We start from the raw sequence: 15,033 nt of genomic DNA on the forward strand, positions 1-15,033 counted from the left end.
CTTCTAGAGGGGATGCGGGGGTCTTCAAGCCGGATTCGCCCTTGGTGGGTGACAGTTTCGCGACCAATGCATGTCCCGGTCCCTCCTCCGGCGTGGCGGTTTTTCCCGCCATAAACGCCCATCCCCCGCTCCTCGCCTCCGCCATCTTGGCCGGCCACGCGGCTCGGACGGCTTCTTCTTGGGCCGCCCTTGAGGTTGGAGACATTAATGCCATGAACGCCCTTAATTTGGGCGACGGCACAGAAGCGGCTAAAGTTAAGAGCCGTTCTTCCCGCGCGGCTCCTTCGCGGAGTTTCGCGCCGGACGCCATTTTGGATGCGCAGCATGTCTCTCCCCCGCTGTTGCGAGCGCCGGTTGAGAGCGCGCCTAGGGCTGTTGCTCAGGCTGCGGAAGTACACAGTCTGGGGGGTTTCTCCCCCGAGTTTGTTTTGCTGCTGCATCGGGCCTTCCTCATGCACAACGCTGACCCCGCTCCCTCCTCTGGTAAAGAGGTTGAGGTTCCCAGAGGTAAACGCCCTCGGGTTGATTCCCAGGCCTTGGAGGAATTTGTCTCCTCCGATGTAGATGAGGGCAGCGTGTCTGAGGTCTCCCAACGGTCCTTTGCGGATTCCTTGGAGGAGACGGACCCCCGCTCGGATGGAGCGGATGACCCCTCTGCAGCGCGGCTTTTTCGCCCGGAGGATTTGCCCAACCTGTTGTTACAGGCCATGGACACTTTGAAGGTATCCTCTCCGGAGGACGTCTCTCCCTCAGCCCCTGTTGGCTCTGCCATTATGCTGGGGACGAAGCGCCCGCCTAGAACCTTCCACGTGCATGATGCCATGCACACCTTAATTTCGGCTCAATGGGATGTCCCAGAAGCGAGCCTTAAAGTGGCTAGGGCTATGTCCCGCCTCTATCCTTTGGCTGTGAGTGAACGTGAGGCCTATCTGTGGCCTACCGTGGATTCTTTAATCACTGCGGTGACTAAGAAAACGGCATTGTCGGTGGAAGGTGGCACGGCCCTAAAGGACGCCCAAGACAGGAGATTGGAGGCGGCCTTAAGGTCGTCCTTTGAGGCGGCTGCTTTAAGTTTGCAGGCCTCAGTTTGCGGCTCCTATGTGGCCAGGGCGTGCCTGACTATGGTGCAGCGGGCTTCCCCCTCGGATCATTCCTTGAGGAATGATTGGCCAGCCCTGGAATCGGGCTTAGCCTATTTGGCAGACTTGCTGTATGATGTCTTGAGAGCCTCAGCTAAAGGCATGGCTCAGACTGTCTCTGCGCGGCGGTGGCTTTGGCTGAAACATTGGTCTGCTGACCACGCCTCAAAATCCCGCCTGGCTAGATTGCCTTTTAAAGGCAAGCTGCTCTTTGGGGTCGAGCTGGACAAAATCGTGACTGATCTCGGTACGTCTAAGGGCAAGAAGTTACCGGAGATCAGGGCTCGGGCTAGTGCTCGTCCCGGTACCTCCAGAGGACGGTTTCAGGAAGCCCGTCGGTACCGCCCGGGCAGGTCGGGTGCTTCTGCCCCCTCTTCCTTTAAGAGGAATTTCTCCCCCAAGCAGCATTCCTTTCGCAGAGACCGCCGTCCCGGAGGTGCTCCCTCCGGTCCTCCCCCAGGGTCTCGTACCCAATGACGGGGTATTGGTCCACGCCCCAGTGCAGATTGGAGGACGGCTGTCCTCGTTTCTGGGCGAGTGGACCACAATAACTTCAGACGCTTGGGTGCTGGAAGTCATCAGAGACGGCTACAAGCTAGAGTTCTGCCGACCCTTAAGAGACGGGTTTGTACTCTCTCCCTGCAAGTCTCCGGTCAAAGCTGTGGCAGTGCAGCAGACTTTGGACAATCTGATCCGCCTGGGTGCGGTCGTTCCGGTGCCAGAAAGTCAGCTTGGCAAGGGGCGTTACTCCATTTACTTTGTGGTACCAAAGAAAGGAGGTTCTGTCCGGCCTATCCTCGACCTCAAAGGGGTCAATCGGGCCTTGAAAGTGCGGCACTTTCGCATGGAGACTCTCCGCTCTGTTATAGCGGCAGTGAAGGCAGGGGAGTACCTGGCATCCTTGGACATCAAGGAAGCGTACCTGCATATTCCCATCTGGCCTCCTCATCAACGCGTTCTGCGTTTTGCAGTCCTGGGCCGACACTTCCAGTTCAGAGCCCTCCCGTTCGGGTTGGCTACTGCTCCGCGGACCTTTTCCAAGGTAATGGTGGTCATAGCGGCCTTCCTGCGAAAGGAAGGAGTACAAGTCCATCCTTATCTGGACGACTGGTTGATCCGAGCCCCCTCTTATGCAGAGTGCGGCAAAGCTGTGGACCGGGTAGTTGCTCTTTTGAGCTCCCTGGGATGGATCATCAACTGGGAGAAGAGCCAGCTGCGCCCGACTCAGTCCCTGGAGTATCTGGGAGTTCGATTCGACACCCAAGTGGGCAGAGTGTTCCTGCCAGACAATCGGATTGTCAAGCTTCAGGCTCAGGTGGACCAGTTCCTAGTAGCCTCTCCTCTTCGGGCTTGGGACTATGTGCAGCTGTTGGGCTCTATGACGGCCACGATGGAAGTAGTGCCCTGGGCCAGGGCTCATATGAGACCACTACAACACTCTCTGCTGCAGCGCTGGACTCCGATGTCGGAGGATTATGCGGTGCGTCTTCCCTTGGATCCAGCAGTGCGCAAGGCGCTGAGCTGGTGGATGCAGACAGACAAGTTGTCTGCGGGAATGCCTCTGGTGTCCCCAGAGTGGATTGTCGTCACGACGGACGCCTCGTTATCGGGCTGGGGAGCCCACTGCTTGGGAAGGACAGCGCAGGGGCTCTGGTCTCCTGCAGAGGCAAAGTGGTCTATCAACCTCCTGGAACTCAGAGCCATTCGGTTGGCGCTTTTGGAGTTCATCCCGGTACTGGTGTTGAAGCCTGTACGGGTCCTGTCGGACAATGCCACGGCTGTGGCCTATGTCAACCGCCAGGGAGGTACCAAGAGCGCCCCTCTAGCCAAGGAAGCTATGAGTCTATGCCAGTGGGCGGAAGCGAACCTGGAACAGCTGTCAGCGGCCCACATTGCCGGAGTCATGAATGTCAAGGCGGACTTTCTCAGTCGCCATACCTTGGAGCCCGGAGAGTGGCAGCTATCTGCTCAGGCGTTCTTGGACATCACGAAGCGCTGGGGCCAGCCGAGCCTAGATCTGATGGCGTCATCGGCCAATTGCCAAGTGCCGCGCTTCTTCAGCAGAGGACGGGACCCTCGATCCCTGGGAGTAGATGCTCTTCTCCAACAATGGCCGACACAAGAGCTTCTCTATGTGTTCCCGCCCTGGCCCATGTTGGGCAGGGTACTAGACCGGGTGGCAAAGCATCCCGGCAGGATAATCCTGGTGGGTCCGGATTGGCCCAGGCGTCCCTGGTATGCGGACTTGATCAGGCTCTCAGTCGACGATCCTCTGCGGTTGCCAGTGGAGCAGGGCCTGTTACATCAGGGTCCCGTGGTGATGGAGGATCCCTCCCCCTTTGGTCTTACGGCCTGGCTATTGAGCGGCAGCGTCTGAGGAAGAAGGGCTTCTCAGACAAGGTCATCGCCACTATGCTGAGAGCGAGGAAGCGCTCTACTTCTACTGCTTACGCCAGGGTTTGGCGTATCTTTGCAGCGTGGTGTGAAGCAGGCTCTCTTTCTCCTTTCACTGCTCCAATTTCTTCAGTGTTGGCGTTCCTGCAAGAAGGTCTGGACAAAGGCCTGTCGCTCAGTTCCCTTAAGGTCCAGGTAGCGGCTCTGGCTTGCTTCAGGGGCCGCCTGAAGGGTGCTTCCCTGGCTTCGCAGCCAGATGTGGTGCGCTTTCTCAAGGGGGTTAATCACCTGCGCCCTCCTCTGCACTCAGTGGTGCCTGCGTGGAATCTCAACCTGGTGCTAAGAGCATTGCAGAAGCCGCCGTTTGAACCCTTGTCAAGGGCATCTCTGAAAGACCTGACGTTGAAAGCAGTCTTTTTGGTGGCTATCACTTCAGCCAGAAGAGTTTCCGAGCTCCAGGCGCTCTCATGTCGAGAGCCTTTTCTACAGTTCACTGAGGCAGGAGTGACTATTCGCACAGTGCCTTCCTTCCTGCCCAAGATTGGTTCTCGCTTCCATGTGAATCAGCAGCTCTGTCTCCCTTCCTTTCGTAGGGAGGACTACCCAGAGGAGTACTCTGCTCTTAAATATCTGGATGTGAGACGAGTCATCATCAGATACTTGGAAGTGACCAATGATTTCCGGAAATCGGATCATCTGTTTGTCCTGTTTGCAGGTCCTCGTAAGGGTCTGCAGGCTGCTAAGCCTACAGTGGCAAGATGGGTCAAGGAAGCCATTGCAGCGGCTTATGTGGCCGCGGGGAAGGTGCTGCCTATCCAGCTGAAGGCTCACTCCACGAGAGGCGGCCTCAATGGCAGAGGCCGGATCCGTCTCCTTGGAAGAGATATGCAAGGCGGCAACTTGGGCTTCGGCTCATACATTCTCCAAGCATTACCGTTTGACTGTGGCTGCACGGGCGGAGGCCCGGTTTGGAGCTTCAGTGTTGAGGTCAGGGATTTCTATGTCCCGCCCTGGGTGAGTACTGCTTCGGTACATCCCACCAGTCTATGGATTGATCAGCTTGATGATATGGAAGGTAAAATTATGTATAATCATACCTGATAATTTTCTTTCCATTAATCATAGCTGATCAATCCATAGCCCCTCCCAGATATCTGTACTGTTTATATTCTGGTTGAATTTTAGGTTCAAGTTTAGCCTTCAGTTACTTCAGGAGGACTTCGTGTTCAAGTTCTTCTTTCACTTGGATTCTTCAAGAGTTGAGACGAGTTTGTGTTAGTGAGCTGCTGCATTCCTCTCCCCTCCGTTTTACGGGGCTGGATTGAGACATAAATTCTGCCGGCACTCCCTCCCGCTTCGTGCGGCTGTAGGGCAGCTTTGTACCCCTCCCGCTTCGGCGGTGTTAGGGTCAGTCAGCTCCTCCCGCGGTTGCGGTTGCAGGATAAGCCAGATCCCCCCGCATCGGCGGGTGTGGTGTCCCTCCCCCGCTCCGCGGGGATGAGCTGGACGGATTCCCCTCCCCCACTTGTGTGGGGATGAGCTGGGTTAATTCCCCTCCCCCGTTTCGGCGGTGGTGAGCTGGGCAGAGTGTCCCTTCGTGGGTGTAATTCTCTAAATGCTGAGTCCTGCGGATGGAGCTTTGATATCGACATACTGAGGAGTTTCCGGCAGCACATGACCACATATAGGGAGGCAAAAGTTTGCTCTCTATCTCCACCTGCTGGTAGATGGACACAACCCACCAGTCTATGGATTGATCAGCTATGATTAATGGAAAGAAAATTATCAGGTATGATTATACATAATTTTACCTTACTATCCATTCTTTAATTTCCTTCATCTACCTGTGGCTTTTCATCTTTTCCTCACCCTTGTTCTCCCCATGCCCCTTCCTCTTATTCGCCAGTCTTTCTCAATTCCCCTTTTCCATCCAGCAGCTCTGCTTTCTCTCCCCATCCTTCCAGTGTCTCCCCTATTTCTTTCTGCATTCTTCCATCCAGCATCTTCCCTCTCTCTCTCCCCAGCCTTCCATCTGTTTTCCCCCTCTCTCTCCCCATCCTTCCATCTGTTTTCCCTCTCTCTTTCCCCAATCCTTCCATCTGTTTTTCCCTCTCTCCCCAATCCTTCCATCTGTTTTTCCCTCTCTCCCCATCCTTCCATCTGTTTTCCCCTCTCTCCCCAATCCTTCCCTCTGTTGTTTTCCCTTTCTCTCTCTCCCCAATCCTTCCCTGTTTTCCCTCTCTCTCTATCCCCATCCTTCCATCTGTTTTCCCTCTCTCTCCCCAATCCTTCCCTGTTGTTTTCCCTCTTTCTCTCCCTCCCCAATCCTTCCCTCTGTTGTTTTCCCTCTCTCTCTCTCTCTCTCTCTCTCCCCCCAATCCTTCCCTCTGTTGTTTTCCCTCTCTCTCTCTCTCTCTCTCCCCAATCCTTCCCTCTGTTGTTTTCCCTCTCTCCCCAATCCTTCCCTCTGTTGGTTTCCCTCTCTCCCCAATCCTTCCCTCTGTTGGTTTCCCTCTTTCTCTCTCCCCAATCCTTCCCTCTGTTGTTTTCCCTCTCTCTCCCAAATCCTTCCCTCTGTTGTTTTCCCTCTTTCTCTCTTTCCCCAATCCTTCCCTCTGTTGGTTTCCCTCTTTCTCTCTCTCCCCAATCCTTCCCTCTATTGTTTTCCCTCTCTCTCCCCAATCCTTCCCTCTGTTGTTTTCCCTCTCTCTCCCCAATCCTTCCCTCTGTTGTTTTCCATCTCTCTCCCAAATCCTTCCCTCTGTTGTTTTCCCTCTCTCTCCCAAATCCTTCCCTCTGTTGTTTTCCCTCTTTCCCCAATCCTTCCCTCTGTTGGTTTCTCTCTTTCCCTCTCTCCCCAATCCTTCCCTCTGTTGGTTTCCCTCTTTCCCCAATCCTTCCCTCTGTTGGTTTCCCTCTTTCTCTCTCTCCCCAATCCTTCCCTCTATTGTTTTCCCTCTCTCTCCCCAATCCTTCCCTCTGTTGGTTTCCCTCTTTCTCTCTCTCCCCAATCCTTCCCTCTGTTGTTTTCCCTTTGTCTCTCTCCCCAATCCTTCCCTCTGTTGTTTTCCCTCTTTCTCTCTCTCCCCAATCCTTCCCTCTGTTGGTTTCCCTCTCCCTGCCATGTTTGGCGCGAACGGCGCGAAGACGCGACACACGCGGCACCAGCCCCTATTTCCGGCCGCTGCTGCTTCTCCTGTTGTTGAGCAGCAGCGGCCGCTACACAAAGAAAAAGAAGATTAAAAAAAAATTGAAACCTGGCTGAAATGCAGCACCCCGGCACTGTAGACAGCCATTAGGCATTGGCTGTTGCCCCGCAACCGCTCCTCCTCTTGCCTCTACGTCACTGCCCCTGGAGGAAGACCCCGGAGGAGCGCAGTGACGTAGAGGCAAGAGGAGGAGCGGCTGCGGGGCAACAGCCAATGCCTAATGGCTGTCTACAGTGCCGGGGTGCCGCGTTTCAGCCAGGTTTGAAGTTATTTTTAAAATCTTTTTCTTTGTGTAGCGGCCGCTGCTGCTCAACAGGAGAAGCAGCAGCGGCCGGAAATGGGGGCTGGCACTGCGTGCGGGACATGGACTCACGGGGCGGGGGGAGCAAAAAAAAAAAAGGTGCCGGTACGCCGTACCGTTGCGTACCGGCACAAAAAAAGCACAATTGTAGCTGGTAGAAACAGCAGTTATAAACTCTGTATTTTGTGCTCATTTTTCTATACTGTTCAATACAATACAGATGCAAAATGTCATTGAGGATATCCTGTTTACTGATGGGTTCATCTTAACAGTTGTTGTAATCTACCTTGGGATGCCTGGTATTATAAAGATGGAATATACTGAAATGAAATGGAAGTAAAACAAAACTCTCCTTTCATTGGGACACATGGAATCACAACCACAGCTAATGAAAACTGAAACTAAAAACCAGAGTGTTCTTTTGCAGTGGCTGACTTTGCTTCACAATCCAAGTCACAGCTGATTTCATAACTTCATGCCAAATTTAGGACTCCTTTTACAAAGCCATGATAGTGATTCCTTTACGTTAAATGTGACGAAGACCATAGGAATGAAGTGGGCTTCGTCACATTTCTGCCCTGGAATCACTAGTGTGGCTTTGAGAATGGAGCCCTGAAATTCCTGCTACAATTTTGTATCAAAGCAATGATTTGGAGCACTCTATTTAACAAATAAACTATTGTGTGAGATTAAACCTGCATTACTTAAAAATAAGTACAACCCCACCACCCGACAAGAATACAAAGAATAGCCCCACCCACCCTGGACTACCTTACAATCTCAGGTGGTATAGTCAGGGCAGGAGCGATTTTCCAGCTCCAGTAGACATTTTGAGTGCAGAGTCAGAATGGGCAGGAGTAAATGGGGATGACCCCTTCCCCAACAACACCCTTAGACTACCAGGGATTGTAAAATAGACCAAAGGGGCTTACAGATAACGGAGGGGGAGGATGAAGGGAGACAATCGGGACAAAGCATATATTTCCGGTCAGAACTGAAATTAACCAAAAATTAAAATAACACCTTAATTTGAATCCCTTGTCTCATTCACACCCCTGATGTAGCTCCTCCATAGACTCTTGTTTATCACTTTCATATACTCTTAGATCTTCTTGTTCACAACCCACTGCCCTTGGAATATCTTGTCATTCTCTTCTTATCTCCGTCCTGTCCTCATTTATAGGTGCCCCATATCCTCCAGAGCCCCAACCGCGACCTTTCACAGACACACTACCTCTCCTAGCCCGACCATGCTGTTTCTCTATTCCTCCCCTTTTATGCACTGCTGCAATGTAGCACAATATCCCACCCGTTGCACCTTGCCGGGACCACGGTAATAAACAAGCAAGGCAGATGCGTGAGACTGTGGCTCTCTACCTGCTGCTACTACCGTTTCCTGCGCCTGTCTCGCTTCCTTTGAGGTAAACCTCAGGGGCCTGCACAGTAAGCTGTAGCGGCAAGCAGAGACCAGCGGTACCTCACCTCAGCCTTGCTCATTTATTAGCGCAGACCCGGCGAGGTACAATAAGTGAAATGGGAAATCTGGAATAAGGGGAGAAAGAGAGTAATATTAGATTGAGGGAGGTGAGGGAGAGATAGACAGTGCAATACTGATGGGGAAACACTAGATGTGCTGGAGAGCAAGAGACAGAGGGACAGTACTGCACAGTAGGAGGGACAGAGGTGTATTTCTGGATGCGGTGGAATAGATTGGCATATGCAATTCTAAATGATTGAGTTGTGGGGGGGGGGGGGGGGGACGAAAACAGAGACATGAGCATTGCTGCATGCCAGAGGTTGAGAAACAGGTAATGTTGGATGGGCTGGCGAGAGGCTGCAGAGAGAGGAAATACTGCATAGGAGGGGAAGGGGGCAATGTTACCTGAGGAAAGAGAGATAGGCAGTATCAATGCTGAATGGTGGGGAGAATAGAGAGGGGCAGGGAAGAAGACAGGGTCAGGGGAATCTCCATTGAAAAAAAGAGACAGATAAATAGGTAATGCTAGTTGATGGGGATGGGGTGGGGGAGGGAAGGAGAGGGAATATATTGCATGGGGGGGGGGGTGAGAGAGAAAGAGAGATAGGGCAATGCTTGATGTGCGGAGAGAGAGGGCAATACCGAATGGTGCACTATTCAGCATTGCTACTTCATATTTCTCTTTATCCTTCATGGAGGATAGGAGCAGCACAAGGCCTCTACTGCATTTTGATCCCCCTTCTCCAGTGGGGCTTGGGGTGAAATGTCCTGCCTTTGTGCCCAATTGGGTGGCAGAAGGTGAAGAGGATTGTGGCAGAGGCAGTAGCAGGAAAAGAGATGAAAGGAAATGTTTAAAGAAAGGCTTAAATGTGATGAAGGATTTGTCTTCAGGTAGAGGCTTATGGAGTTGGTTCCATATAAGCGTTGCCAGGAAATAAAAAACACTCTGCTGTGTAGTAGCAAGCCATACCAACGATGGGGATGGAAGAACAAGGTGGTGGTCATTGAGAGGGTCAGTACTGCACAGGGAACAGTTAAGGAAGCCAAATAACTGGGGGAGTAATCACAAAAAGTCCTGAAAGAAGAAGAAGCTGGTACTGTAATCAAAAGACAATGGATAACCAAAGCAGACCAGCAAATAGGGAAGGGACACACTCAAATTTACAGGCACCTCATAAAAAACATAAGAATAGCCACACTGGGTCAGACTAATCATCCATCTAGCCCAGTTTCCTGTTTCCAGTGGTATGCAATCTAGGTCACAAGTATCTGGCAGAAACCCAAATAGTAGCATCATTCCATGAGACCAGTTCCGGGGCTTGCAGTGGCTTCGCCATGTCTGTCTCAATACTAAACTATGGACTTTTCCTCCAAAAGTTGTCCAAACCTTTTTTAAACCCAGATATCTAGATTTGCAAGTAGGTGAACATTAAGGCCTGTTGTTTACTGCACACAATACTGGTTGTGCTCTAAATCCAGAGTGACATTAGAGATATGCTTTCTTGGATTGCTGCACCCCCAGTTGCAGAGTCCTCTTGGCATTTAAATCGTGGCCTCCCTGCTCTGTGGAGTGTCTTTTGTGAGGCAAATTTGATATGATTGGCATTACCAATTTTTATTCCACATTTTTCCTGAAAGCAGATAATAGTCTGCTAATACCACATTTGAGAATGCTGGAAAAATAAATCAGTTTAAAGCAGCAATGGGAAAAACAAGTAGAGAACAACAAAAGAAGTTTTCGTATGGAATGAGTGGAGACTGAGGGAGGGCAGGTTAGATGGTACTTTATATGTCCCTACTCGTCCTCATATTCAATGTAAATATCATTCACGAGGCTTCTAATATAGCAACATTTTATGTGAACGGTATGTACACATAAAATAGACATACGGCATTGGATCAGTTAAGTTCATTTCTCTTCTTCTCACATGAAACCTTGAAGAAGTTGAAGAATGAACAAAGAGTCGGAGGCACGAATTGTGGGGGAGGGGAGGATTCAGCAGTCCCGCCTTTGTTTCAGGATCCAGTTCTCCATAAGGTCCGCTTCACCTCTATATTAGTGGCAGTTAGAAGTCTCTGCTTGTTATTTCTGTAGAGCTTTTCAGTTTGCACTTTGCGAGCTTAAAATGTCTGGTCGTGGTAAAGGTGGGAAGGGTTTAGGGAAAGGGGGTGCTAAGCGCCATAGAAAGGTGTTACGCGATAACATCCAAGGGATCACTAAGCCCGCTATCCGGCGCTTGGCTCGCCGAGGCGGAGTCAAGCGTATCTCCGGTCTCATCTACGAAGAGACTCGTGGGGTGCTGAAGGTTTTCTTGGAGAATGTTATCCGAGACGCCGTCACCTATACTGAGCACGCCAAGAGAAAGACAGTAACAGCTATGGATGTGGTGTATGCCCTGAAGCGCCAGGGCCGTACCCTGTATGGTTTCGGAGGCTAAAGGACCTGACTCTTATTTGAATCTATCCAACCAACCCAAAGGCTCTTTTAAGAGCCACCCACACATTCAGTAACAGAGCTGTGATGTTAGCTTTTTCTTTAAAAGCTGTTATATTCAGAGTGGGGTGTGGGAAAGTAAAAAACTCCTTTCCTCTTCAGCAATAAGGTAAAGGAGTAGTGCTAGTGTTAGCTTTTTCTTAATTTTGTCCGTATGTATGTTGAATAATTTTAGAACACAGTTACGATTTCATGTGTAGCCAGTTCTGAGGCCTAAAGGGAAAAGTTTGTTATATGTGTGGTGTGTGGGAAATATTTCTTTTTTTTGCTCTATAATAAAAGCTGTTAGAGAGTGGGGTGTGGGAAAGATATGTTTGGAAAGTGAAAAACTCGATCTCCTTTCCTCTTTAGCAATAAGGTAAAGGAGTAGTGCTAGTGTTGGGCCAGCTCTACTCGGTCGTGCAGCAAAATTTTAGCGCTTTAAGATAGAGTAAATTGGGTGGCTCTGAAAAGAGCCTTTGGGTTGTGTGTGTGCGGAAGCTGTAGGCTGAGCCCGCCATTACTTGGAGCTGGTGTACTTGGTGACGGCCTTGGTACCCTCGGACACGGCGTGCTTGGCCAGCTCACCGGGTAGCAGCAGACGCACTGCGGTTTGAATTTCCCTGGAAGTGATGGTAGAGCGCTTGTTATAGTGAGCCAGGCGGGAGGCTTCTCCAGCGATGCGCTCAAAGATGTCATTCACGAAGGAATTCATGATATTCATGGCTTTGGATGAAATGCCGGTGTCGGGATGAACCTGCTTCAGCACTTTATACACATAGATAGCATAGCTCTCCTTCCTGCTTCTCTTGCGCTTTTTCCCGTCCTTTTTCTGGGTCTTGCTAACGGCTTTCTTCGATCCCTTTTTGGGCGCGGGAGCAGATTTGGCTGGTTCAGGCATGACCACAAGCTCAGCAAAGCCGCTATCTAAAACGGACAAAACACAGAATCGATCGTACTAGTGGAAAAGTTTGTTCGGATGGCAATTTATAGGGTCCCCATTCAAATTGCTGGCGCTGAGTTTCTCTCCTTGCTTTTTGGTCTAGACCAATGAAACGTCATCAGACCGCCTGGCAGCCCTGGGATTGGCCTATTTGCCTGCCCATTATGATAATAGCGGAGACAGGCAGGTTTCAGGACGGTTGGTTCTTAACCAATCGCGAAGGAGTGTAAGAAACAGTGGTAGAGAGTATAAAATGGTTCGATCTGTGAAAGCTTCAGCTATTTTTTCTAAAAACAACTGATCGAAATGTCTGGACGTGGCAAGCAAGGGGGTAAAGCTCGGGCTAAGGCTAAGACTCGCTCGTCCCGAGCGGGGCTGCAGTTCCCCGTGGGGCGTGTGCACAGACTGCTGCGGAAAGGTAACTACGCTGAGCGTGTGGGCGCCGGCGCCCCAGTCTATCTGGCGGCAGTGCTGGAATATCTGACCGCCGAGATCCTCGAACTGGCTGGTAATGCTGCGCGCGATAACAAGAAGACCCGCATCATCCCCAGGCACTTGCAGCTGGCCATCCGCAACGACGAAGAGCTGAACAAACTGCTTGGGAGAGTCACTATCGCGCAAGGCGGCGTGCTGCCCAACATCCAGGCGGTGCTTCTGCCTAAGAAAACCGAGAGTCACAAGGCGGCCAAGAGCAAGTAAAGCTGTCCCGCAGAGAGGACGAAACCAGGAACCCAAAAGGCTCTTTTCAGAGCCACCTACTTTTTCTCGTAAAGAGCCAGATTTCAGCGGAGTATCGCCTTAAAATAAAATAAGGAATCCTTTATTAAGTGTTTCTCTAGGTTAGGTATTACCCTTAGAGGCTGGTGATAATAGCCCTGAGTACCTGACTAGGGGGAAAAGAAATCAATGATTTGAGAACACACGGAGTTTAAAAAAAAAAAAAAAAAAAAGGTATGCCGGGAGTTCTGAGACGACCAGTGAAGACAGAAAAATTGAAATAAAAGCTCCTAATACAGAGCAGCAGCTTTTGGAGAGGTCTCCTCCGCTCTAACCTAACTCCAGGCAGCAGTTTTAAGGTCTCGACCTGGAAAGATTTTCTGACCAATCCCTGCACAGGGCGGCCTTTTCAAACTTTGCCACTTTTTCGCTCTGCATATATGAAACAGCCGCTATTCGAGGGTGTTGCCAGCTTGAACGATACTATCCCATCCCTGACACATGCTACTCTTCCAGTTGCCTGGGCAAGCGAGGTCTTAAGCCGGATACCTCCGCATCCACCTAGGCTGTTGTCAGAGATAAAGAGATGCTCACACCGCCCCAATCCACCCCCATCGACTGCGGGTCCCAGACTGGCCAATCGCCCTTATTCTACGCTCTTGTGTTTGTTTGGTTAAAGTCTCAGAATTTTGAAAGAACAGCCTCATCACTGCTTTTACTATATTCTCTCGAAAGAAATGCCAAGAAGAACATCGATGGAGTTAGACAGATTGGATCGGAGGCTCTAAATGTGTCAGCAGATTCCTGGCCCTATTCGGCTTCAGTTACGCTGGGATAAATTCCTCTTTATTGATGAACCTAAGCTTTCCAGCTGGTTCTTTATCATTAGAAACCATATATCCAACCACCCCTGTAGGAAATTGATGTACCATTTAGATCTTTGCTGTGGAATTAAAGAATTTATCCCGATTTTGGAGGCTCTTGGTGCATTTTTTGTTTTTTGGACTTTGCCTTGTGCTTTGAAACCTCTCTGTGCTGTTTTGTCAGCAATATAAGAAACATCTTTGAGGTTTTGGACAGAGCGACACTAATAGTTTCTTTTGGTTCTGAATGAGTTTTAAATGCCTAGGGTACCTTTTATGGACTCCTCTAATGAAGTGTCCTTGCCGTAATGGATCAATTTCCTAGACATAACCTTTTTGTTTTGTTTTTAAATAAACACACACAAAAAAGGTTTATTAGATGAAATGAGTCAGAGCCAGAACTCTCCACCACAAAAGAAAAAAAAAGGAAAGAAATTGAAAATAGACAGAGCCCTAAATGTGAAAAACCACAAATGAGTGTCTCACATTCTAGCAGCAAAGGGTGGAGTCCTCAGACCTGAATTCAAATATAGGCAGCTAACCGCGTACCAAATTTTGAAGAGCGAAAATACTAGTGCTAAACTGTACGGCTTTAGCACCATGTTTTATGACCTTGGGTGGGGAGGAGATGGGGGGATACATTTATCTCCCTACTGATCTATGGTCTGTCCTGTTTGTGCTGGCACTTTAAAGTCCCACCTAGGACTCGTACATAATTTGCAAATCCTCTCCTCGTCGCACAGAAAGGCAGTTCACGGGAGATGCAGGGTTTACTGGACTCACCAAGCATAGTCCTTTCCTTATAAAGATTATGGAGGACCAGCAGGTAAACGCTTTTCAGTCTGGTCGCATCAAGGACAGTCACTTTTCTCAATAGCGACCAAGGGTACCTCTATTTTGTGTCTCAGGTACACAACAGAATGCTCTTCTCCATATCGGTTTGTTTGCCCAAGTGCACTTTCTAATGGCATAATCTCAGCTGCAAGTGTATATCACATGAGTTTTAAGATGAAGTTCAGCATTAGCCAGTACTGGAGCAGTCACCAATGCAGGTCTTTGGAGCTGAAAAGAGCGCTTTACCTTCTGGTGACCAAGAAATGGTGTTGAATAGCCTCTTCTTAGTCAGGGATTTGGCTATTACATAATTCTGGGGGGTCAAACCTCCAATTATGGTCTGCTGTCTCCATAAGAGAGAATTTGTCAGTAAACAAGACAGACCCATAGCAGATTGCTACTGGACGACCTGACAGTTCATCAGCCTAGATGGTTCATTGAAAGCTCTTTGTCTGATGCACATCATTAGTCTACACAATCGTGGTTACTACTACTTTTTGTGCGAAGAAGAATTATGGGAAAATATCTCATTTATTTACCTTTTCATGCCTCTCCTCTGAGCTTCCGGGTTAGCGCTGCTAGTAGCTGCAAGGAGATTTGAGCGGCAGCTGGCAGGCAGCGTGTGCGAGCCGAAGGAGCTGCCTGCGATCGGAATCGCTGCTGGGCGGGCCTGCGAGGATGAG

The 15,033-nt window shown here is 50.1% G+C and overlaps 3 protein-coding genes across 3 annotated transcripts; 2 read left to right on the forward strand and 1 right to left on the reverse strand.

Annotated features, from left to right (window-relative positions):
* Positions 1-10,646: 10,646 nt before the first annotated feature.
* LOC115459740 (histone H4) lies at positions 10,647-10,985 on the forward strand. Its single transcript, XM_030189541.1, has one exon. It carries the CDS (start codon positions 10,647-10,649, stop codon positions 10,956-10,958), a length of 312 nt encoding a protein of 103 aa, XP_030045401.1. The 3' UTR covers positions 10,959-10,985.
* A 522-nt stretch (positions 10,986-11,507) lies between these two features.
* Positions 11,508-11,900, reverse strand: LOC115459748 (histone H2B type 2-E). Its single transcript, XM_030189549.1, has one exon. It carries the CDS (start codon positions 11,892-11,894, stop codon positions 11,514-11,516), a length of 381 nt encoding a protein of 126 aa, XP_030045409.1. The 5' UTR covers positions 11,895-11,900; the 3' UTR covers positions 11,508-11,513.
* Positions 11,901-12,242: 342 nt separating this feature from the next.
* LOC115459728 (histone H2A type 1-E-like) lies at positions 12,243-12,687 on the forward strand. Its single transcript, XM_030189529.1, has one exon. The coding sequence runs from the start codon at positions 12,243-12,245 to the stop codon at positions 12,633-12,635; it is 393 nt and encodes a 130-aa protein (XP_030045389.1). The 3' UTR covers positions 12,636-12,687.
* Positions 12,688-15,033: the final 2,346 nt, after the last annotated feature.

Source organism: Microcaecilia unicolor, unplaced genomic scaffold (assembly GCF_901765095.1).
Source record: "Microcaecilia unicolor unplaced genomic scaffold, aMicUni1.1, whole genome shotgun sequence".
Classification (NCBI taxonomy): domain Eukaryota; kingdom Metazoa; phylum Chordata; class Amphibia; order Gymnophiona; family Siphonopidae; genus Microcaecilia; species Microcaecilia unicolor.